We start from the raw sequence: 26029 nt of genomic DNA, 5'->3' as shown, positions 1-26029 counted from the left end.
AACCGATAGTGTGTGATTTAATCGGGGTAAAAACAATTCCGTCCTTTTTGCTGAGGGGAATCAGATGGCAAGGGAGAAACGGCGTCTCATCGGGAGACTGCTGGTTAGAAAAACATGTGACAAAGTCAGATCAGAGGGCAGTGGCTGACGTGAGCACCCATTGTAAAGATAAATGCCAGAGCCGAGTGTTAACACAGAAGCTAGCTATGATGTAATCTCCTTAAAAGCCTTTTTTCCACAAGGCCTTTAAATGCTACTGCTTCTCCAGATCATGCTTTAGAGAACAGACTCTCCCTCTGTGCTCACTAACCCTGCTCTCCTCCAAAAGACCTTGGCAGCTGAAACCATGTTTTGCTCCTATTTGCGGGGCCGTGCCTCAGTTCTGGCAGGTCCCATCAGCTTCACCCACAACCTAATAGGATTAAGGCTGGCAGATCTGGCCCTCAGCCTGCCAATTGTTTGGAGCACAGACTTCCCCTCCTTACTTATTTTGATAGTCCTTTGGCTGCTCTGCTGTCTGCATCATCATCATCCTTCCATAAGCATGTAGGACTCTGAACTGAAATACTAGTCTTCCTCTGCAGCCGTGCCAAAACCAATGCAAATTATCCTATAGGCTTAGCATCAGCCCTTCCTGGGCACCCTATGGAATCCCACCTTGTTTCTGTCCATAGGTCTCGGCCACACAGAGCTCACTGGCACGGCGTCAGCGTGCTGGCTTGGGGCAGAGATCTGGCGCCTGCCCAGGAAGTCAACAAGGCAGTTGCTGCTGCCACCCCTGTCATGTAGTTATGGCCAAATCCAGTGTTTGCATCTGACTCCCAAGGAGGAGGCAACACGATCCAGAGGGTAGGACTGGCTGAGAGTCAAAAGACATTTTGTGTCCTGGCTTTTTCACTGAGCTGCGGCGTCTTTGCGCAAGCTGCTTCCTCATAACGTGCTTCACTTATGCCTGGGCGACCAATACTTTCATCTGGTATTATTTTTATTTTGATCCTAATGATATGACATTTTCTGAAGGACTCTCAAATCTGCCAGGGAAAAGCAGCTGCACAAGACCTACCCAGACAGCATAGCAACATGGGGCTTTAGTGAAATCCACTGCAAGACCCAAACCTAAATGTGTGCAGGTTCAATAACCTCTAAAGCTTAGATCTTAAGCACCACACTTAAACTCCCCCACGCAGCTCCTCTCTTTTCCACTGGCTGTATCCAGGCTCAGGGTTTTTCACCAGCGGTTCCAGTCCTATTTCTTGCAATGAGCCGTGCACTCCTCTATCGCCCAGGACCTTCAGAAAACTCCTGCAGAACTGCCCCTCTCCTCCTGCAAACTCTGGTCTCCAAAACTGAGCATGTTTCTTGTTTCAGAAGGGAACTATTTTTGGAAAGGGGGAGAAAACTAAGGAGATGGGGGAACCGAGAGTGTAGAATAACAGCATCTACAGTGTAAAAGCTGCGGGGGAGGGAATTTCTCCAGCATCATCCCACACATGTTTTTATTATAGCAGAAGTTCCCGCTGCGTAGTGATTGCAGTATCCCCCTTAAAAGTGTAGTAGGAACATATGCACGGAGCAGCTGCATGATATAAACTTGTCTGCAACATAATGTGATAAACAGAAGTATCATCTGCTACAGGAATAGCTGATTTCCACCAGTATTATTTAACCTAGCTACTCCAGGGAGGCAGTAAATCAAGACAGGCTTTCTGCTGAGCACACCACTATTGGCTGTAGTAGTTGTTTACCCGACTGGCTCATGGCACTCTGGAAATGGCCCTAAGTCTACAACCAACAGGAAGGGCACAGATCTATAAGAAAGTAAAAAAATGTAAGAAAACCAACACAGATTTTTTTCTGGATCAAAGTTTGCTCCAAAAATTAGGTGATTCTTACTTTCTATTGCACATTGTGTACAGTTACACAATTTCTTACAGTCTATTGCACATCATGTACAGTTACAGCTGTGCTCCAGAGGTGAGGGTGGTGGGATATTGCTGGCCTTAAGCAGTTCTTTGGTCTTTCCTCGCTGAGTAGCGTCTTCCTCCTGTGCCTGTTCTCTGTGGCAGGATCTCAGGGAATGGGTCCAGCAGAGCAGCTTTCTGGGTCACTGCTCTTTGGGGACTGGTGATAATCCAAATCCTTTCCATCATGTTCGGATTTACTGGAGATGAACTTGCCCCAAGTGGACTTCATCTGTTATTGAAGCTGTCATCCATTTCTGCTTTACATTCCGGCTGCATTGGCCCGGTCTCTCTAGTTAACGATGGCTGTTAATAGATCTGGCTTTCTGTGCCACCCATCCTGTGCCCTTTTTCCCCCCAACTCTCTAAACAGGTAACAGTGTGTCCATCACTTTGAGCAGAACAGCCTTGGGAAGCCACAGTGCTGTGGGAATCTCATATTTTATTGTATTTGCTGTGTTTAATCCACTCGATACTGCTTTAGTGTTTGGAGCTCTCCTTTGGAGCTTGCTTTGTTTCTGCTTCTCAGGGGGAAGCAAGGGCGAAGCAGCAGCAGGGCTGGGGCCGCATCCCAACTCTTGTGCCCAGCAGCTGCAATGCCAAAGCACCTCCATGCCGGACATTTAAACGTCATAGAATCACAGAATGATTTGGGTCGGAAGGGACATTTAAAGCTCATCTAGTCCAACCCCGCTGCCATGGGCAGGGACATCTCTCACTAGATCAGGTTGCTCAAAGCCCCATCCAACCTGACCTTGAACACTTCCAAGGATGGGGCATCCACAACTTCTCTGGGCAAATACGTGCAAGCATACGGCAGTGCATGTGTCACCGTCTTGTTTCTCTAAGGTGGTCTGCTCCCAGTATGTCCTCTACGTCGTTTCATATCTCCCAGGGGGCTGAGACTGTAGCTGCCATTGGGGTGCCAGGAGCTGGGCAGTCTGTGCCCAAAGCCCTCCAGCCAGCAGCTAGATGGGTTTGGTTATGACCGTGGCTTACCATGGGGCAAAGAAGTTGCCTCATTGCAGTTGTGGCCAAATCCAGTTTATCTTTCTTCAAGGTTTAATTGTGCGTACATGCCACTGGCAACGGCGCCTGGTGCCGCCACCAGCTCATGTGGTTGAGGCTGGACCTGCTTGGACTCCTGCTGTCTTGGATCCACCATAGCTGAAATCTGGGAATGCCGCTACCTTCCCCTCCCTGAGTCTGCTCACAGTTTTGCTCTGCATTTGCTGTGCAGCCTGGAGGTAGTGCAGAGGAGGATTAGGGCCTCATGCAGGTGTGTCCGAGGCCGTGGCTGGGCAGTCAGGGAGGGGACTGACCCAGCCCCTGCGGCTCCTTTTGGCACCAGCATTGCCTCTGGCGTTTGATGTGATGTGCTCCTGCATCTCCCCTCCAGCAGTTCAAGCGTGGCCGGGTGCGTTGTCTGCAGGCAACAACTGTGAAGGGAGGTTGATGAGGTGATTTTTGGACCTGCCAGGGAGACAGCGAAGTGCATCCATTCATATCTTATAGCTCCTATATCTTCAAAATTAATCACTTCAGACACATACAGAGGTGCCTCAAATGTGAATGTTTGCCCTTATGTGTTCAGCCGATATAAGAAATCTCAAGTGCAGGGAAGAGGGAGAAGAAAAAAAGGAGTTGGTAGAGTTTCTCACATATTGTGTCACCAACACTTACTAATTAATACTGAGGAGCCACTCAGAATGCAAAGACATTTAACAAAACGATTGGCAGCAGTTTCATTTGTATGGATGCATATGTATACCCCTTTATATACATACATTAAATATGTATCTGTCATATATAGCCTTTCTACATACATATGTGTGTTTGTACACATACATATACATGTATGTGTATGCATATATGTGTATATATATATGTATGCATGTATATTTTGTGTGTGTGTATATATATATACAAATACCAGGGAGTTCCTCTCACAGCACACAGAAACCTGACACGGTTAGACAAGCCTCCTCTTCCTCTGTCAGTGGAAAATGGCAATCCTTCCTACTGTGAGCCCATCTTTGTACATGATCACCAGCCTGAGCCTTGCCTTCAGCCCGCAGCTGCGGTTGCGGCGTGAACGTGAGCTCAGGTTTCCCTCCGGCCAGGCGCAAGCCCCAGGGCCTGTGCGTCGGGGCAGGCATGAGGCTGGGGCGAGCGGAGGAGCCGCTGCATGGCATGCATGCATGCATGGCTTTCAGCCCCGGGAGGAGGCACCAAGGCCCTGCCATCTCCTGGTCAGCCTCCTCTCCCCCATCCTCCCAGGAAATTTTCCCCTCAAATCCAAGAGTGTCAATGGATATGGTTCAAAGGGAACACGTACTTTGCCTATTCCTGAAATGTCTTTTAGAATAACAGCTGAAGATCTGTATTTGTATCAAGGTCTAGCAGTACCACAAACTTCATTAGAAGGCTCTTTCGAAGGATTTTTTTTTCCCGTGCCAGCTGCCCCTCGCTGTTAGCAGCCCTGGGTACACACAGCGCGTTCCTGCCACGTGGATTATCCAAACATACCTGTAGCAGTTCCTACATGACGAAAACAAAGAGGGGACACTTGAGCTGACGCTGCCTCACAGATGTCTCCACATCACCCCGGGTTAGGTAACAAAACCTGCACCCGGAGAGCCCACAGCCTCCAGGGCTCTGGGGACTGAGCTCCTGACCTTCCGCAAAATTCGGAGCAGCGCTTACGAGTGTCATCATGCAGATGCTGGGACAAGGTCCTCAGCTGGCACCAGTCTCACAGCTGGGTGGACTTCTAATTCTATGAATCATAGAATCATAGACTCCTTGGGGTTGGAAGGGACCTTTAAAAGTCATCTGCAATGAGCAGGGAGAGCTTCTAGTTTATATCACTTGAGTTCTTGGCCCTTTTTATTAGCTGCCCAAGGCTTCATTCTGACGTCCAATTAAGTTAATCAGCATTAAGTTAATCAGCACTCACTTTGAATTTACACTGCTGGGGGGAGTGAAGGGCCTTATGTGAAAGTAGACAAGAGACCTCAGGCTCAGCACTGAGATCAGCTTTCTCCAAAAAGGTGTGGGCATGTGATGGAGGCTCTCCTTGCCTTTCATCTTTTACACAACACAATGCTTATAGAGTAAGTGTCTGAGTCTTGGTGTCTGTGTGTGTGTAACTGTTCCTCTGTAGGGTTTCTCCTCCCAGAACCCAAGTTATTTCACATTAATCAGGGGATTCATTGAACTCTTCTATTCTACAGGGGGTTGGATGAGACACCTTAATGTGACGAGGCTCAAGCTGCAACAGACTCAAAATCCCTCTCCATATTTAACTGGGCACGGAGTGTCCGGGGAGTCTTTTCATATACCTCGACATCTGAAATCACATCTAAACCTCTCCATATTTTCTGGGCTAGTTCCTGCGTCCCAGTGTGATAATGGCCATAGGAACTAGTGGCTTCTCTTTGTCTTGCAAATGGAGATGCCAACGTGCAAATTATGCGAATATTTCAAAATAATAAGGCAAATAAGAGTGAAGATGAGACTAGAACCCCAAACCCTGCCTTAGCCAGCAGATAACAGGTTTCTAAAATATGTGACATACACAGGGGTTGCTAGAAACACATTGACTGCATCTCCAATTCCTTTTAAGTTCCAACCAAGACTGATAAAACACTTGAGGCCCTTGGAATGAGCCTGCCTTCAAAATAAAATCCAATCTCACTTCCTAGCATGCTAATTAAAAGTGCATGGCTGATTCAGGCAGCCCTACAATAGCAAGAGGAGTGCTGCAGGCATAGAGATGGCAGGGTTTAGCCTGTTGTGAGTATACAATATTAAAAATGGGCAGATGTCTCATAAAGATGATTACACCAGCACTCTTGACCTTTCTGCAAGAACAGGAATAAAAGCAGGAGGAAAAACAATAATCAGTTTTGATTTATCTTGAAAGTGCTCTTCCTTTTTTAGGCATGAAGTTACTGTTGTTGTAGAGAGGTGAGGGGGGTCACCGTCACCCTTCCACATCACATCACCGCACACTCACCAGCTGCTTAGGACCGAGGCTGTGAGCGGATTGACACCCTCAGACCTCGGCCAGAGACACCTCCCCTGGGATTGCAGACGGGAGCACGGGTCACTGCCTCCCTTAGCCACTTTCCGGCTCAGCCCTGTGTTTTGCTTTATTTTGTTTTGTTTTGCTTTGTTTGCTTTGTTGGGCTGGCTGACGGGTGAGAGCCAGTGGAAGGGGATGCCCTGATGCAGGCTCCCTGCCTCAGCATCGCTGCTGAGGGCGGCGCAGAGGCACCAGCTCAACCCAGCGTAACCCCCATGACGGAGCACTTACCCTCTCCTGACAGACTTGGTGGTGTTTGTTTCCAGTGTCACGGCATTCCCATGCGAAGAGCAATTAGCCTACAACCCATACTGCAATGGAAAGTAATAACCCTAATCAAAGTAAATAACAGGAGTACTAGATGTCCAAAATCTTAGCTTTATAAAGTACAGCCATGGCCACTAAAGATAACCTGTGGGTGTATCCAAGGATTCCAAGTCCTGTTTCTGTATTCTGTCGCAGGCAGTACAAGTATGTGTCGTTTTTATAGCATAGACAAAACCATTTGATGCTTAATCCAGAAGGTTAAAACAGCTTCATCACTGTTTTTTGTTTCGGTAGCTCAGGGCAATTTTGAGAGACCCACTCTGAGATTTGCTAAAAAGAAATCAGAGACGACTTTGTGATTTTATGGAAACTTCCTTTCCAGTGACACAACCTCTATTTTTGTGGCTGGATGTTGAGGGAAACCCTCTATAGCTGAGCTAATCTTTCCTGGTATGCACATTTCTGGCTAGACCCATGTGCGTACAGATACCTACTAACATTAGAACTGGAGCTGTGTCTTTATGCTGAGCCTTCAAAACAAATTTAGTCAAAGAAAGCAAGTGTGTGAGATTTTTGTGGTGCTTAAATAGTTTGCAGGATGCCTTTGCTTTAAAAGTACTTTTTCACGAATTTGTTTTCCGTAAGTTGGATCCAGCCACCCACTGTAGGTCTGAAGTCAGTCTGTTTATTCGTTGTATTTATTTAGGCCTGGTGCTGTTGGGAATAGTTGAAGGTGTTGGCCCTCTAAATGTAAACCTAACCAACATTTATACTTCATAAATTTTAAAGCCAAGAAAAAAAAGGCATTGTGCTCATGTGGCCTTTCCAGAGACAGAGCATTTTCTTTACCTAATTCTTATGCTGAGTCCCATCACTTTAGCTGAATTTAGACTTCTTTTAGGAAAGATGAAAAGTCTACCTTAAACTAAATTTTTCAGTGAAATACTCCACCAAAGCTGATAGACTAGTGTAATGGATAATTGCCCTTAATGATAATAATTACCCTCTTTCTAATCTAAATATACTCCACTTGTAGTAGAGTACATTCCTGAGTCATTTACAAACTCTACCAGTATCCATGACCCTATTTTGGGGAGAAGGAGGGAGTCACTGTTAAAAAACACATTCTCTCAGCAGTGACTTTCTATTTATAGTTAGATTTTGAGGCATACCAGTTCTCTGGCTTTTAACTCAATTTATGTGTGCCACACTTACTGTGTAGCTTTATACTTTCATAACCCCAACATCACGTGGAATTAAGTCGAATGTCATACCAAAGCCTAAGGTTATCACACCAGCACTAATACATTTATTTACCAAACCAGTAATCTCCTCAGAAGGTATCTAGTTAGTATGACAAGATGTGTTTTCCTAAACCTGTGCTGTTTAGCATCGATTATTTATTTTAATATTTTATTAATTGAATATTTGCATTATTTTGGCAGGATTTCTGTCAGGATGACAGGCTGTGATTGCTTAGCTCACTCTGCTTATCTTCTTTAAAATGTCATTATTTTCCTACTGCTTTCCACCCAACGGTAAGTTCAATGTGCAGAACAGCACTTCGGGGCTTAGGAGAAAAAGCACATTTTCGTCGAGTTGTTTTGCGCTGTGAAAATCACTTTCTCCATTCAGCTGATTTTGAGACCAGTGAAGAGCAGCCAGGAATGAGTCAAACCAGGAGGCAATCATGCTCTGAGCAGCTGAAACTGCTTGCGTGAGACCAGTGATGGGTGCCGAGGGCCAGGCTAGCCAGCCCTCAGCTCTCAGTAACCCCGCGGTGATGACGAAGGGACTCCCTGTGCCCAGAGATGTCCTCCACTCCCCAAATACACTGCTGTGAATGACAGCAGTATGTGGCTTCTTGTTTCTTTATGCAACAAGGGAAAGGATTCTGAAAAAAGGATGCTGATTCAGTTCTGAAAGCATATACCTTTTGGGGTTTATAGTGGATTTGAAAGAGGTGGTACAGAGAAGGAGGCAACCATGAGAGTTGAACTGTTTTCCTGCATTTCATCAAAGCTTTTGCAAGACAATGAAACAACTGGACATTGCCATTGCTATTGGTAGTATGGGACACCTTCTCTCAGTATTTAATAATTTCAGTATTAAAGCAGGGTTTGGGACCCATGTCTTCCCTCTTCCACAGAGTGCCGAAGAAATGCATTGCTATTCCGTACAAAGTGGCACAGTTGCAAGAGGGTGCTATGGGTGTCCTCACCCCGGGATAATTTCTGATCATTAATGGCATGACATATGTGGGCTCAGCCCCTCGCAGGTGCAACCTGGTTTTTCTATACTGTGGGTGATTGAGCTGGGGGCTGGGACCCAGGCACAGGAGGATGGAGAGCCTCCCCAGCCCTGGGCTGCCCTGGGGGGCAGAGCCGTGAGCTCCATCCTAGGGGGATGGAGACATCAACCTTCCCTAACATCAAGAGCTTGGTGCCGGACTCACCAAGAGGCATCTCTCTGAGGACACGGCACTTCCCAGGCACCTTGCTGGCTCTTTGGGAAGTTCCCCTCTCGGCTGGCTTTCCCAGCTGCTGCTGATAGGCACGCAGCGCGGCAGGCACATGGGAGCATCCACGCGCGCCAGGCTCGGGCTTCCCATCAGCACAAGGGGATTAAAAGCAGTTCTGCTCTTCCTCAGAGGGTAATTGTGAAGAGAAATGCATTAAGGACGTAGAAATGCCACGGTAATGAAGGCTATGTGATTGCATGCGAGAAAGGCAGAAAATAGCATGCAACCAGGAGCTTATTGGAAAAAGAGTGGACATTTCTAAGGAAAACAAGATTATCTAGCACTGCAATAATAAGGGGTAGAAATAGAAAATACTTTTTAAAGCTGTATAAACCCACCAGCGACTAAGAAGCAGGTTTTGATAGCTTCCAGTGTGATTTCTCATGCTTCTTTCTGAGGGCCTGGTCTGGACCAGTGGGGAAGGGAACTGAGCCAGCTGGATTAGGGGTCACCTCCATATCAGCAATAGGCTGTCAGGAATCATATTCATTATTCAGTCCCACATATATCTGTTTATTCTCCATGTAAAAATACTGTGATAAACCATCAAGGAGCATGTGGTGCACAGGCATGTGGCAAGCCTTGCTTTACACCCTATCTCTGCCATTTGTCAGTCTCATGTGTTGTGCCAAGGAGCAACCCCATCTCACCATCTTGGTTTGCTTTACGAATAGTTTGGCTGATCCTGCCTTGGAGGAAGAACAAGGAAAAGATAAGGATGGCCCTACTTGCCCCATTTTTTATGATCTCATCTAATTTTACATAGCATATGCTGATACATATGTTTCTTCTGATTCACAGCAACCTTTTGTGTTTGTCAGGGCAACACCAGGAGGGTGGAGTTGGCTCTGAGACTGCCTGCTCCTTCATGCAAACATTTTGTCATCTTTGAAATGCTCTCTGTTCTGGAAACGTAGAAAATAACAATATTGAAAACTATCAGAGAATATTAGAAACATTAAAAACATTAGCTTTGTCACAACACAATAAATAGTTCCATCACCCACTGAAAACTGATTTCTGCAGCTGACATAGTAATAAAGTAGAAATTCAGTTGCTGAGATAGTCTGGGAGTGGACACATTGTCAAAAGAGGAGCCAGGAACCATTATTTTTTCAAATCACTTAATTTTTCAGCTTTATTTTTCACTCCCATAGGAAAAAAAAAAACACAAACAACAAAAAGCCAAACACAAAAAAGCCCACCCTCACAGTCAATATATGTACAGTAAATTGAAGGCAATATTTGCTAGACAAGTATGATCAGAGTGATAGCACGTGTTGAATGCTGATGCGTATGAGAAAGGTAGGACCTCTTACGTGGCACCAAATGCTGAACTGCCTATAAATTATCAAGCTGTTGGCTTTATTATTTTGATTGCTGCTTATAGTTCTTTACCTAGTCTTTTTCTAAGGTGCTCCTGCAGATTTCTCTGGGTGAATGTTGCCAATTCTTCTATAGATCATGCAACTGGAAAAAAACCTTTTCTCAGTAATAGTGTACTTCAGGATTTTACCTAAGGAGTGTTAAACCTAAGAATATGTGTATGTCTTTTTCCTAATCAAACACAGGAGGCACAGGAGATGTCAGCTCACAATAAATGATACAGGTGTGATGACATATTTTAACTTGTGCACCTATTTGTGATGTGTATAACAAGACCAGAATTTAGGATATATCAGATCAAATAATTAGACTCAAAAAAAAGCCTTTTGCTATATTTAATTCTCTCCCCTACTTAACTGAAAATATAGATTTAGACAGTCCCATTGACTGACTCATTATTAAACTTCATTTAGGGTGACCCAAATTCTCATGGAGTTTATGTAGTTGCGTACTCTGAGTTAAGGGTCTCTTCCCCTCTGCAACACACTGGTAGCGCTCATGCCATTGTCTGTTGCTCGCCATCCTTCAGGAAATGTGTCCCCTCAAAGCATGGGAAAAGGAATATGGCCCTGAAGGAAATGATTTGAACGAAATGCCACCAGTATTACTCTTGATGCAAAATATTGCTTGTTTTGAGTGGTACTTACATAGACAATTCTAGCCCTAAACTGAATAAGAAAAATGTAATAATAATTGCTTATATTTTCACAGGTTAACATTTCTTAATGTTGACATTTCTTAACTATTGGACATACAATTCAAAGACAATGTAACGGGAAAGAAGCTTGTCAACTATAGCCCTCTAAAAGCAGTTAATAAATGTAATAAAATTCCTGTTCTTTTAAAACAAATCCCCCTTCCTCACTCCAAGGTTACAGTGAGAGCAGCTGCAATACTGATTGGTAGGCACTGCTGCGGCTCCCCGATAAACCTCCCCTAATGGGGTTTGAAAACCTACCCTTATCAGCGTAACATCTCTCTCTCCTGATGCAGCAGGAGATGGCAAATGCAGAGGGAGGAGAGGTTTCCCACGGGTAGCAGAGCTGAGCCTGCTGAGCGTGTGGACAGCACTGACACAGAGAACTTGGTCATCTGGGGACTGTGATGAGAAATATCTAGTACCAAACTAGTTGATTGCATGGAAAAAAAAGTGGGTCCTAAATGTGAAATATTCTCTTTGCATGTATCTATCTGTGGCCCTGGCATAGTGCTATTGCATGGGTGAGTGAAACGTATCTGATTATACACTGCTTATTTGGGAGAACTCATGTATCTTTCCACACTTTTTTTACAGCTCCCAAGTCTACCTTTTGTCCCACTGAAGAGACCTGGTGGCCAGGCCTGGTTATTATCATTGCAGTATGCTGCGCCACACTAGTGTTCCTCTTCGTAGTTGTCATCATTTGCTACAAAGCCATAAAAAGGTAAGACTCCAAATGCTTTTACTGTGCTTAGGGCAGTGCAGCCCCACAAAGGTTGACCCAAGACTTGGCTGACACCTTGTTTAGGCATCCAGAAGGCAAAATGCATCCTGCAGTCAATGTGTGTTTTCATTGAAAAGTCACTGTATGTACCGTACCCTGCCTGTGTAAAGGATGAAGTTTAATGCACAGTCATGTGCATGAGGGGGAGAAAAACTAGAAATGGGACAGGGCCACAATGCTCAGATTATTATGAACTCCCCAAAGTCAAATTGCTGCAGGTTGCTGGGGAATGTCAATAGCTTTGGCTTGGCCAAGTGTAGAGGCAGGAAACGCCGTCCTATCCAGTTCTGATAATATTCAAAATTTGCACATGGGATGTTGGCCCAGGCCCATCATTAATTGTAGCACTTCAGATTGATGCAAGCTCTTGTAAACCAAACTCCAGGGTAATCTGTGTAGTTTTTCATTTGGATTCTGTACTTCTAATTTATTCTTGCTTCAAAATTATCATCTACATAATCCATTTAAAAACCCGTCTCTTTTAATTTAAAAGCCTATGTGAAGTCTATGTACAACACGGTGTGTAGGAACCATTTCAGCTCCCCTACCACTGTCTTTGCAATAGATGTGCTTGCATAGGCTGCCGGTAGTTACAAATTATTGACTTCAGTTACATGGAAAAATGGGAGTGGGAATAATTTCTTCACCTAAATAATACTTCGTATTTCAAGTGGAAAAAGTCAAAATTCATAACTTTTGTGAGATAACTGCAGTGACAACTGAATCACAGTTTGGATTAAATGATGTTTATTCAGCTTTGGGATTTTGGGGCGGGGGGGTGGGGGAAGAAAGGAAAATACCTTTCATGAAAAATGTTATCTGCATGCAGAGCAACTGCAAGATTTTTGATGAGCCTCAGGAGGGATGTCACAATGATGGAGCATTGCACGCGCTTTGTGGTTGTCTGAAAAATTTATGCAGGATTTGAAGGATAGTATATCCAAGAGCATCAAAAAGGGAGAATTCAAACAAGAATACAGAAGTCTCTATCTAATTTCTTATTAAATTTACATAAGTATCTTTGCTATTCTAGTTTAGCTGAAATGAATGCTTATTAGTTTTGAGGAGTTGGAAGGCTTTCACTCTATCTACTGAACTTCTTAAAAATCATCTATGGAGGACTGAAATTGGAGTTGAATTGGATTGGTAACACAGTGCAAAATTTCTTACTTCTAGTTCCTAATCTACTATTGGCTGCTTATAGGGGATTGGTCCAATTCCATGTGGAAAGTTGTATTTGTTTCACAAACAGCTCTTGTATTTGTCTGCCTAGTGCCAAATTGTGAATGATTTCTGCCAAGGCTGCAAAATATACCTACGGGAGCAGTAACTCTCTGGGGCAACTTGTGCCTAGCAAGGAATTGCTCTTCAAATATGCTCTGATGGTGGTAGATGGGAGGTACAGAAAAGAAATTTAAACAGACAAATTTAGAGCTGCCTTGAAAAGGCTGTGGGAATTCACATAACAAAGTCTTAGGCTTCATGTCAGTGAAGAATAGTACAGATACTTGATGAAGACACCCATTATTTGTCAACAGTGTGAATATCAACGTACAAGTCAGCTGCTTGAACAGGCATTAGGCTCAGAGAAAAGTGAAAATTCCTCTTAGATCTTCTTATTGTTGACATTCACACTGCTGACAAATGCTAAGCTGAAAACTGGTCAGATGTGGGACAGACAGCTATAAAAGAAAATCTTATTAATTATATTTTTACAGAGTAACTAGAGCATTTCTTGTCATCAGTGAGGCCTTCCTAAAACAGCTCTGTTAAAAGGATGCCCTAAAGTGCTTGGCAGCATTCCTCAGTAGTTCAGGGTCCTTGATCCACTGTAAAAGATATCTATTGATAAACACTGGGAAATAAGATAAGACGCTTCACAAGAGAAGCATCTCTGCCTTTGACACAGAGTATTAGCCTGTATTGTTTAGCTTTAGCTAGCGTGAGAAATCCTTCACTCTATTTTTTGCTGGGAGGTAGAGGTGGCTAGAGAAAGAGTGAGGGGATTAATCTGGGTGATGCTGAAGCCAAGAGTCCCTCCAGTGTGTTCCCAGCCTCCGGCTCCATAACCATGCTCTGCTCCGTCCTTTCTCACACCTCCATCCCACTAGCTCTCCTCTGCAGTCCTCCCCCTGGGCCCTCGTTCCTGCGCGTCTCCTGGTATTGGGACCTCTGTCATTCCAACAAATCTGTCTCCCACTTCCAAGGCAGTACATTGTCCGCTCACTTGTTATATACCCATCCCCTTTGGATGCGGATCCCACCCACTCATCCTCCAGCTGCGTCTAGGTTGGGTTGTGTCAATATGGCACAACCCTCTTCGTTCAAGGAAAGGCACACGCTGACTGCCTTGACGTAGAAATTGGAACCCAGCCTGAAGACCCCACCTTTGCCTGCCCCGACTCTTTCTTAGCTCTAGGTGAGGATAGCCTTGTGTCTCACCACTGAAGAGCATCCTTTCCTTCTTGCACTATGATGTCAGGCATGTCTGCAGGTTTCAGAGGTGTCCCAGCCTCGGTTCCCTGCTGTCATGTAGCTGGTCACTGCGGGGGGCACCAGGAGAGTGGCAAAGAATGCTGAGGACAGGACTGTTTACAGTGCCCATCACAAACTGACCCTCAAAGCTCTCTCCTGCTCGGTTTCCTCTCTCTGAAACAGATACCAAAGCATTTGCCTACATCTCAGGGGTGCCACTGAGGCTCATCACCTACTTTCTGATGAGCAGTGTAAATGTGAAAGTGGCAAGAATTATTATCCAATATACACTCCCTAAAACCTTAGATGAGACTGTCACCTTCCACTGTTTTTAGTCAGGAATTTTTTTACCTCTTCCTGGGGGAGCAGGGGAAGTTGATCCACATCTTCACATTTGGAAACCCTCATTCTGAGGAGAGCCTGGGGTGCGACAAAAACTAGAAGTGCCAGTAAGCATGGAAACTGCCTTGGCAGCAGCAGATGACTTGTATCTTTTTTTGGTGCAACAGGAAAACCATTTAAAAATTCTCACCAGCCCATCAGCTTAAAAAGAGGTAAACCAAAGTAAAAATACCAAGTACCTACTGAACATGAGTTCAGATCGGACGATAGTGCCAGTTTTACCCATGGTTAGATGTATCCTATGTATATATCTCTCTATATCCTATGTATCCTGTCTATAGTAGATCCTATGTATCTACTCTAGTAGATATATATGGTATATATCTCCCAGTGTCAAATCCATAAGTATTACAGGAGAGTATTTCAAAAGCCTAAATGGAATAGCTTGATTACTCTGCTTGTTAGTCTTCCAAATGAAGTGGAGTTTACAGCCTGACCATCAATGCTATCTATATCCTATTTAGCCTAAAGCATATGGCTCAGCTTAATCAGCAGTGTAAGCACTGAAGAGATGCCGAAGAGTGAAATAACAGCAATCATCTGGTTGTAAGGTGTAGCGAGAGTTAAACATCTTCGTAGGAAAGTGCAGGCAGAGATCTATTTGCACAGAGCTTGGATCTGTTGTATTAATCCCTCACTTTCATAAGAAGCAAATTTGAAGTAGAAAGAAAAATCCTCTTGTGCTTAAGTTAAAATCTCATTTACTGGTTTCAAAGGGCCGGACCCAATCTAACTCTCTCATGTCTGCTTTTCTGTAGCAGGAAGAGAGGGAGTGACTGTCCTTGAGGTATCGTAACTCAACTGTATTTTTATTCAATCTGTATAAAAACTGTTTCTCCTGGGGTGGTTTGTTTTCCCTCATAAAAGCTAAAACTTTAGCATATCGCCAATTTTAGGCACTAAGGCTTTTTGTGATAAAATACAACCTAGTGAATTGGTGTTTCTTTGTATAAAATAACTACCGGAACCAAGCCAGCGTGCTGCTACCTCCATCCCTGCATCTCCCCTGGAAATACTCAGGTTCTCCCAATATGAAATAGTCATAAGAAACGCTGAAATCCATTCCGGTGGATGGGTTTGACCTTTCTGGTCCATGAGGGACCTAATACCAAAATGCATAAATCAGCTTTAATACTCAGAGAACTGATAGACAGGTTCAACTCTTGGGAAGATACATATGGGGAGACTCTTCAAAGGCTCTTAAAGCAGCCTCTAAATTTCCCATGTGTGATGCTGGTGTCTGCAGTGTTGGGCACTGCATGACCAGCACACGTACGGATGTGTGCTACCGCATAGATCAAGCACCAGAGGAGATCGCATGTGATGCTGTGTTGTGCTGCAGCATGGTTACACACGTGGTGGTAGCACCCTCAGTTTGGTGGTGGAGGCACAGCTATTTTCTCTGGTCTTGGTGACAGAGGGATATCTCCTCTTATAAAAAATGTGAATTTTCTGTTACGAAACTATTCCATGGCACATTAGAAAAAATTTAAGGATTGGTACTCAGGGCCGGCAGCAATCAGTCTGCAACATCTGTGGATTTCTAGGACAGGCTTAATCACTCACTGGCCAGAGCTCAGGCCCACTGTAAGCAGTGGGACTCTTCTGCTCATTTCGTGGATAAGGAAAGTGATCTGACAACCAGAGACTTCTGTAACACTTCGCATGAGCAGACGAATAACTCATTCAAAATCTGGAATAGCTCCAGGTATTTCTCTACCATGTCTCTGTCTGTAAAAAACTGCCATTCTTTCTCTTCCCCTGGAAGACTGTCACCAAGAAGTAAAAGCAGGAGGTCCAAGGACAATTCATAAACTAGCACAGGCTGGAGGAAGCTGGATCGTTTCAGTATTACATGGTTTGTGGACTGGACTTGGGCAAGTGCACCATGAATGCCAGCATCTCTAACAAATCTTCATCTGGTGTAAATCAGTGCGGATTCAAAAACAATCAGTGGAGCTCGATTAACTTTAATCAGCTCTGGAGGTGACTGTCTCTTAAGCTTTTTTTTAACATCTCCAAGCACCTGAATAATAGTAAGACAGTAAGGCTGGAGGGAAGTGGGAAGTAAACACAGTAAAGAGGATTAACGAGAGTTGTTTTGTAAATAAGCAACTGAGATGAGGGAGAGAGGGACCTGCTGTATGTAATCCTATTTCTGCAGCTCACTGGTGTGTCAGTGTCTGTGGGGGGGAGTAAGATATTTATATAAAAGGGAAAAATAAATCCCTGGCTCCCTGTATAAAATTAAAATACTGGAGCCATCTCTCAAACCTCAAAGGGGAAAGCAAAGCTGAGCATCCAGGTCTCCACGCCAGCTATGCAACCTGGCAGGAGGCGTTTCGAATGGTTTACCAACATGTGAAAAACCTGCACTTAGTATCTCTAGAACATCCATATGGTCTGAGATGACCCATGAGTAGCCCATTGTGCCTAGGGATGTGACTCCTTGGCTCTGCTGGATTTTAGGTAGGATGGATACCTCTGCTCTCAGATGTACCACAGGGTTTGCTGCCAAAGAGCCCTCTTGCTAAGTCAGCAGAGAAAGCAGGCTGATGATAGCAAAGTTTTACATGATATACCTTTTACTCACTATTCTAACTTTGCCAAGCCACTGTTTTTATGTGTCCCATAGCCTGAGAGAAAGGTACTATAAATGCCTACATATGCACTTCCTTAAATAGGTGCTGAGTTCACCTTCAGATAGTTATTAAATGGAAGAAAACATTGTACTGAAATAAAATGACAAGTCATATTTAAACTGTCTTAAAACCCATTGCTCAGGCATTTTCTAGGGTATTCAGCATTAGCGTATGATTTATGGACCCTCTATACTGCAAGGTCTAATTTCAGTAGCGGGAGCAAGGTTCAGAAAGTTGGTTTTGTTTGACAAAATGAGGCAGGTGCTTGCAAGGGGAAAACACAGAGGCTTGTTTAAGGAGGGTAAAAGGCAGGATTTGGGGCTGTGGTGAGCTGCTATGTGTGGAAGAGTGTGTCCCTTGGTGCAGGGGTGGATGTCCTGCTCAGCAGGCCATGGCCCCACACCTCTTGCCCAGCCTGTTTTGTACCACTCACTCCCCCAAAGAGGAAGGACTGTGTAGTCCTCCACATGGCCATCTCCTGTGAGAAGCACTGAGGCTGAGCACAATCTAGTCCAAAATCATTACTAATTGCAACAAAACAATGCTTTCCCATGTGGGGAGAGAAGACAGGACAGTGTCCTAAACTTACTTAATAGCTTTGAAGTGGACATTCACGGCATGGCTGGTGGCAGAGAGGTCAAGGTGCATTGAGATTGTTAATCTCCCTGACACATTAGAAGGGTTTGTACTGAAACGGTGCCTTAATTCTCAGCAGATCGCTGGAAAGAACGGTAATTACTCAGAAGATCAAGTGAGATAGTGGAAAAGCTGGGTTAAAAAGTACTGTTTCAGTGGGGGACACTCAAAAGGAAGAAGAAGGTCTATGAGGGCAGATCTGTGTGCCTTTGATGCAATTCCCTAACATCAAACCAGTTCAGCACTGCAAAAGGGGTCAACCCCTAAGAAGTGCCATTCAAAAGGGAATATCGTCTTCATTGGGAAGACCTGGGAATGTCACTGAGGGCAGTTGGAAGAAAGACAAACGTCAAAATTTTGGAAGAGCAAAGAAAAGACAGTCACACTACAGCCTGATTATCTTTTCCCCTGGCTGAATGTTGATGCTTATCAACAACAGGATTGGCATCTACTGCTGAGCACCACTGTCCAGGTCTTCTGCCACCTCTAACCAAAGCCCAACGTCCCCATGTGTTGCTTAGCCTCTATGTCTAATCATCTCCCAGTGGTGAATTTACTCCCATCTTGGAATGAGGTTGCAGACGATCTACTAATGACAATTTAAATACCCTGAGCAACCAGTCTTTCTGCAGGAGATGCCATTTTTTAACCATCAAGAAATGAGTTCATAGAATCACAGAAGGGTTGAGGTTGGAAGGGACAGCTCGAGATTATCTAGTCCAAACTCCTGCTCTGAGTCAGCTACAACAGGTTGTCCAGGACTGTGTCCAGCTGGGTTTTGAATATCACTGCAGATGGAGAGTCCACAACCTCTCTGAGTTCTTGTTGGTTTTGTTGTGTTCTTTCAAAGCTGTCACTATTTATTAATCTAAATGTAGCTCTGCTTGATGAAAACTGAGTGCTAGTACAAGGAAAATCAGTTGTTCTTCCAAACAGTATTGAAGTCTGGGTGTTGGTTGTGCAACAATTTCCAGGGTAGTATGTACGAGACAAGCTGTTGAACAGCTTTACAACTTGACCCAATCCCACTGGAGACGCCACAGCTCTGCTGTATTCATTCTGCTGATTCAGGGGCATCGTTGGAGATTTTGGAGGGGGGACTAACAGTTGGTGCTGCCCATTGTTTTTTGGGTGCATCAAGACAAAAAAGGGCTGGCCTCATTTTTTAAGTAGAATAGCAAAAGTATTGCTACTACTTGTTAGCAGGTTCATTTGACAGATCAAGGGCTGATGAGTAAAGTGGATGAAATAGCCTTTCGTTCGGAGAGATGGCTGAGCCAAGCCGCATGGGCAGTGCTGTGCAGGAAAGTTTGCTTTGCTATTGCCTCTGCAGTACGTGTTGGTTGGATAAGCAGGAGGATCTGCTTTTCAGTGCTGTCCGTCTGGGATTTTTATAAGCACTACATGTTTGCATAACTATTATACGGCAGGATTTCTCTGTCTCTTTTAAATTATACCAAAGTCACATTCTGCTAGGGAGAAAGTTTGCTGTCACAAATGGATAAAATGCCCCACTGTTTCTCATAACCGGGAACACTAGAAGCCTTCAGGAGGCTTTAGTCTTTAGCATAAAACAAGTGGTCCAAGTGTTTCACAGAATACTCTCCTATGGATCATTTTTCACTTGCTCACTCCTAATTTGTGGTGTATTGACAAAGATGCCAACAGAAATCTGTAGAGCATTATGGTCTGTTCTGTGATCAATTAACTTTTCACTGTGACCAGAAACAAACTTGCCATTTTTCTGTTTTCTACTGCAGATGGGAGTGCCACATCGAATGGGCAGAAGTTTTGCAATAGATTCAAGTATTGTACAGTTACTGCCACAGTGCAACTCTGTAATAGCCACGGGTGGATTTTACAGGCTCGTGCCAGAATATAATGCTCATGCTGGTCTAATTGTATTGATTGAAATATTCCTGATTTACCCCAGCACAATTAGAAGATACAAGAGGATACTAGAGCTTAGAAACATATGGGAGAGTTGCCAGGTTTACCATGAGTTTTTTATTACATTTTTTCCCAAAGCTATAACTTCTGAAGTAATCTGAATAAATATGAGATCAGGGTGCTCGTCACCTAGTAGTCTAAAAACTGACTTTAAACTCAAGACTCTCATATATTCAAAATCCTACAAGGCAAAGAAATAAAATTTCCTTAGAAATTCATTTAATTTTTAAGCCAATGATAGCTTTACAAGCTGACATGAGGGCACTTGTGGCTGACCCTGCTGGTGAAAAGCCACAGCTGTGTGCAGGGACACTTGAAGAAAGTTTTTGGCTTGATTATCTGGCATATCTGAGCTTAGGCCTGTGTTTGTTACAGCCTGCAAGAACCCAGCAGCAGCACCCTGGGGTGCCTGAGACAATTTTTTTTATGACTCAGAGGAAATTGTACCCATGGTAGTGGGGAGGGGGTGTAGAGCCGTTACTCCAGCTCTGTATCACCCAGAAATTTCCTCTACACAACGAGAATCCCATAGGAACCTGCTGGGTGCCTTTATTGCCCCCTTTTCTTTTCTGTGAAGGATTTGCAGTGCATCTGGAGTAAAAGCAGTAAAGCCTGATTTCTCCAGTGGCTGAACAACTGCAGACATGGTGGATTTGCAGGAGCTCTAAAATCCCGAAAGTTAGAATGAGAAAGCCAGAAACTGTGTGGAAATGCCCCAACAGTTCCCACACATGCCCCTTGCTGCCCCAGGCAGGCTCTGCCCGGACTCACTCTGCTCTGCCTCGGGGTGACAAGAAGCCAGACCTAACTGTGGAGCAGCTAAGCACCAGTCAGTCCCCGACCCATCACACTCATCTGATCACCTTCAAGATGCTCGGGACTGTTCAGCACACTTCTCAGTCCTGTGTGTGTGCCCCATTCCCCTCCAGTCTCTGCCCTTTCTTGTTTTCCACAAAACCTTGGTTCCTGCATCACCCCCACATTGCCCCAGATTTGATCACGCAGAAGATACCCCCTTCCTGCCTGACCTTTCGGCATGCTTCTGGCCAGCAACCTTGGTTTGGGGCCACCCTTGGCTCCTCTAATTCGTGGCTTCTGCTGACTTTGATTTTGATGCCTGGCTCTAACCTGGACTTCTGTGTGCAGAGAGCCTGGGGAAAGGTAGAGCTCAGGGAACGGCAGGAGCTGTGCTCGGACGCGCTTCCTCCTGTGCAGGGAATCTCAGCCAGAGGTAACGAGGCATCTGACCACAGCAGCATTCTTTCATACTTAATTTATGTGCATTAGTTTCATACCTTTGTCTAATTAGTCGCAACTTGGTGTCCAAACAAGATCTCAGCTTTTCCATGCCCTAGCTGAGAGCAAGTGTTGATAAAAGAAGGCTCAGGGGTGCTTGTCCCCAGCTGGTTTTAGGGATCCCCGCTGCTCTGAAGGGAGCTCACGTCTCACACACCCCTGCCTTGCTGTGCTGTTTGCTGCCATGCAGCCACACTGCCCAAGGCGCAACGGGTGCGGACAGGGTCCCCCTGCGCAAAGCTGCCACGCTCCTCGGGTGCACGTGGATCGTTTGCAGCCACCCTCAAGCCCCTCGCAGCTGTGCTGCCACCACTTGTGTGGCTGCACGGTCTGAGTTCTGCTACTTCTGTCCTCCCTTCTCTGCACCCCCCATACTTACTGCTAAATATTTATAATGCTCCTGGGTTGCTAAGCAGCGCACAGCTCCCTGCTCGGGAGAGCCTTGCCGCGAAGGCAAGACATGCAGTAGGTCAGCATGGGCAGAGCTGGGGGTGGGAGAAGATGTAATCTACTGGGGTGGTCCTGCTCTGCCACCTTACCTCAGAGCTTACCTCGCTCTGACTCCAGTGTCCCCTCCATCGGCAGGCACGTGGCCACCCCCTCCAGTATGTCTGGGCTGGACAACGATGCTCCTGGTTTGTCTGTCTCAGAGAGTTGGCTAAATAGCCATGTCAGAGGGCATTTGTGGAGATCAGCATTGCAGCATCCGTTCCCCAAGCTAACGCCAGGTGATGGAGTGAAACGCTATCAGGTGGTCTGACGTAAAGGGTCCGATCCCAGCTGTGTGCAAGGCAAGAGTGGGAAAATGGGGTCATTCCCCATTCTGGCCTTTGAAAAGAGGTCCCAGATGGAGAAATGGTGTCTTCTTTGGTGTCTGCTTTTTGAGGCAGTAGCATGAAACCTTATGAAAGATGTTAATACTCCCAAGCAGCAGGAACTGCAGGTTAACCTGGCTCTTCCTTTCAGTTGCTCTGAGCCCTGGGCAGCCAGTGTGGAGACTGGCTGAACTCAAATCCTTCCTCAGAAATTGTCCCCAGTTACAATTGACTAAAGCCACTTAGCTCCCAAGCTGCACAAAACCAAATCTTTGTGTAGACATCAAGGTGTGCAGGACTTGCTGGTTGCTCTGCCTCTGTAGGGACTTGCCCTGCTGCCCATGGGCAGGCTGGGACCACCCTGTGCAGTCCCCTTACAGTGGGTTTGCATTTATCTTGCAAAGAGCAGGACCTGGCTCTGCAGGCTGTTCTTTGTGAGTGGAGGAAGTCAGAAACAGCTGCTTGGAAATCAGTGGTCTTACTCTAGTTGGTGTCAGGGACAGATTGTCTCAAATGCAAGGTGATCTAAATAGTTGCAAAGGTCAGTTCATTTTACAAGTCTTAACTTTCTTCTCAGCTCCTTGCATTTATTTGTGTTGCAGACACTCTTCTATTAAAGACATTTCTATAACGGAAAATCTGCAGAGAATTTTCATCGGCACAGAAATTAATCATAACTGTTTAAATAATTTTGTGAAATTCTATTTAAATGATTCTGTGAAATAGCAGTAGCCTTGTTCTTCTGTATGGATGAAGTCCATCGTTCAAGTTGTTGCCTATGTTTGCAAGGGATCAAATAGCAAGGTAGTTATCTACACTCAGCAAAAAATCTGGGCACAAAGTAGCATAGAAGATCAACTTTGTTTAGGGGATGGAAAAGTCCAGTGCCTAAAATGGCAGTATCTACAGTCACTTGGCTGGTGAGAGACATACTGTCCTTCAGATACGGCAAGAGAGCAGTGAAGAGCAGCCCTTGCTCATCTCCTCTCTCTGCTACCTTATTATTCCAACCCCATGTTTTTCCAGTACTGATGCTCACCCTGACCTGGAGCACAGGGCACCAACAGCCAGCCAGTTTGCAGACATGGTAGAGGATTCCTGCACCTTTCCCTCCTCCACTTCCCCTCCAATAGAGAGATCTAAGGACAACTTCTAATTGGGAGCCCAGCTATAAATGTCTTTTACTGGCCTCACTGCAGCTGAGCAGAAGCAGTTAGGTAGTTGTCATGTCTTGTTCAATGTATATGTTTAGATGTGTTGACTATATAAAAAAAGCAAGGTATTGATCAGGATTGGTACAGCTGGGCACTTGAAAAGCGTGTTTCTCCAGATTTCCTAATTAATGCTTGTTAAGCACTTTGAAGATAGAAAGCATTGAATCGTGATAGGTGGTTCCAGAAAGACTGGAGAATTTTAAAAGACTAAGAGAAAGATCTCAGTTTGGGCTGCCACTGGTGTTTTTGTATTACTAAGTGGCAGATAAGCAGAGGAGTGTTTGTTGCCTTCATGCCAGCACCTGTGAGAACGTGCATGTCTCAGTTTTGTGTGGGTCATGGAGAGCTGTCACAGATGTCTGCAGAAATGAAGGACCAAGCCTGCATGTGCGTTCAGCCTGCGGGCACAAAATCCCAGAGAGTGTGCACAGTCCAGTTTGGAGGCAGCCTTAAATTTTTGCCCATCATTACACGAGCTCCATGACTTTGATTTAGTGAGACACCAGCATAACGCCACTGCTGCAGTAATGCATCCAGTCTGCACTAGTCTGGAGGATATTCACAGGAGGGCTCCGGGAAATGCTACTCTCTTCCCCCTTCCAATCTGCATGAAGTGGAAAAAAAAAGCAAAGTAGGAGAGTGTACTGCCTTCATTATCCAGCTGTTACCTATTCCCAGCCATCGCCCAGACCTGTGTGCCATAGTAGACCAACGCACCTCGTGTCCAGCTCTGACTATCGGTATTGCCTTGATCACTGAGAATCAATGCCTGGGAAACTGAGGCTGCACCTGAAGTGAAGTGATTTCTCCTGTTACACTGGTTGTTTCAGTTCCCTGAAGCAGTCGGTATTCCTTCTCTGATTCTTCAGGGTGGCAGCCTAGACATCTTAGTAACACAGGACTGGAACAAGACCCTTGGGTCACCATGTCTGTCCCCAGTCCCCAGTATTGTGGGCACTGTGGCATTTGATCTTTTACATAAACATAACAGTCTCCTTCTTGAAGCTGTGTAGTTTTCCCTCTCTCTCTTCTGCCTCCTCCAGCAGTCCCAATTCAAACCGTTATTCTTCTGAGAGTAGAACAACTTTCTTTGCATCTCCAGTCTAAATTTACCCATGTCTACTTCCCATTTCTTCCATTCAAACGTGCTTTTCTTTTCCTTGTGTTCCCGGAGACCAATCCCATCCCCTCTTTCTTTTCATTAGACTAGATTGTTCAAGCTTGTTTATTGTCTTCCGTAAGAAATTTGGACAGAAATTTGAGCTGGCTTCTCTCTTTAAATTATAGACTTGTTAGGGCAGATCCTGCCTAATGCAATAGAGTTACATATAATCCCGGTTATCTGGGAGCTACATATATATTGACAATCCCAGGCTGTTTCTGCATTGCCTGGCAGACCGTGGTGTGCATGAACTGAGCTCCATGAACGTACCTTAGCTGCCTACACTGCTCTGTGGCAGGACAGGCCTTTGAGGAGCAGGAACATGCCCCGCTCATCCCCAAAGGGCACTGCCAGTGCGTAGCACACTGCCAGGCATGGCCATGGCCGTGGCCATCTTCCAGGTGTGTTTTGCTTTTCTTAGAAGCAGGGTGCCTTCATTCCATGCCTTTAATATCTTCTTCTTTTTTTTTTTCTTTTTTCTTTTTTCTTTTTTTTTTTTCATTTAGTGGCTTTTTGCCAGGCTGAAAGGCTGGCAACATAAGCTCATTTTTTTACATCAGGCCCATTCATTTTTTTCCTTTTGTCATCAAAACATATCGATGGTGTATTCTGCACTGAGAACACCCGATGGATAACGTCAGTAATATCCTTCCAGTCAATAAAACCTTTTAAAGATCATTATAGGGAATGCAAAGGATGGGTTGTAACGTGAGGGGCCACTGAAAGTACTTTTATCAATTATGTCAGTTAATAGTCCAGTATCCTAATAATAAAGCTGCTTCTCTTCCTTAAGATTGGTTTTGTGTAGGAGCATAATTCTGAAGTGAGCTTAATTGAAGACCTAGTAGGAAATGTGATTGCATCACCTTAGCCTCCCTGGGACAGATCTTCCTCTGTAACATCAGAACAAATCCTCCTCAAGTCCACCAAAGCCTGTGGAATTACTCTGACTTTGCACTGCCAAAAATAAATGAAGACTAAACTCCACTTCTTAAATTTCTTAAATTTGCTGTGTGTCTCAGCAGCCTTTTGCAATTACTTGCAATCTGAACAGGCCAAATCCTCCTTTCAGATATACCCAGAGTGACTTCAGCAGGCTGGAATAGATGCACTTCTGCAGAAAGAGATCTGCGCACAACATTTTGCAGCCCAAGCGCACCAGCTCAGGGAACCTCTAAGTGCCAATGAATGGCTGCAGAGTGGCTCCGTATGGATTTTTTTTTTCCCCAAGAGAAACACTCAGCAAAGGCTAAAACTTCAATCCATGCACAGCGAGGGGGATTTGACTATCACAGGGGAGTGCGAAACACCTCAAAACAGAAATCGCCCACAAGTCTGCAGGGCTTGCTTAAATATACTCCAGAAACTGGTCAGCTAAAAATGGCTGTGAGGGAGAGCTGAATTAGCTGTAAATTGCAGGCTTGAAAATGCTCATGTAATAAACAGCCAGAAAAGAAGAAACTCTCCTTAGGAGATGGTATCTTGGGGCTAGATCAAAGCCTATTGATGCGACGTGACTTGCAGCGCTGTGAAAGAGACTTTCCCATTTTGCATAATGGTCCTAGCATTGTGCACTTGTACAGACAGATCTTCTCCCCTTACCCACGTGTGAGAGAGACAGAAAAGGTCTGAAGATGTTCAAAATTGTATGCTCACTTTCTCCCATAAATCTTACTTATCAGCTGACCACTAGTTTTGTTTGTAAGACAAAGTACTGAAGTACTGAAG

The 26029-nt window shown here is 44.9% G+C and overlaps 1 protein-coding gene across 1 annotated transcript in view; it reads left to right on the top strand.

The window, feature by feature from the left end:
* The window catches only part of PRIMA1 (proline rich membrane anchor 1), a gene marked incomplete at its 3' end in the record, with an annotated part of 30440 nt that extends 18791 nt beyond the window's left edge, over positions 1-11649 (top strand). The window contains exon 3 of the mRNA XM_009586497.1: positions 11520-11649. Within this exon, the coding sequence (XP_009584792.1) occupies positions 11520-11649 (130 nt within the window). The remainder of the gene's footprint in view (positions 1-11519) is intronic.
* Between the last annotated feature and the right edge of the window lie 14380 nt (positions 11650-26029).

The sequence above is a fragment of the Fulmarus glacialis genome, unplaced genomic scaffold (assembly GCF_000690835.1).
Source record: "Fulmarus glacialis isolate BGI_N327 unplaced genomic scaffold, ASM69083v1 scaffold12351, whole genome shotgun sequence".
In the NCBI taxonomy this organism is placed as follows: domain Eukaryota; kingdom Metazoa; phylum Chordata; class Aves; order Procellariiformes; family Procellariidae; genus Fulmarus; species Fulmarus glacialis.
This window is presented reverse-complemented; position numbering and strand designations above follow the sequence as displayed.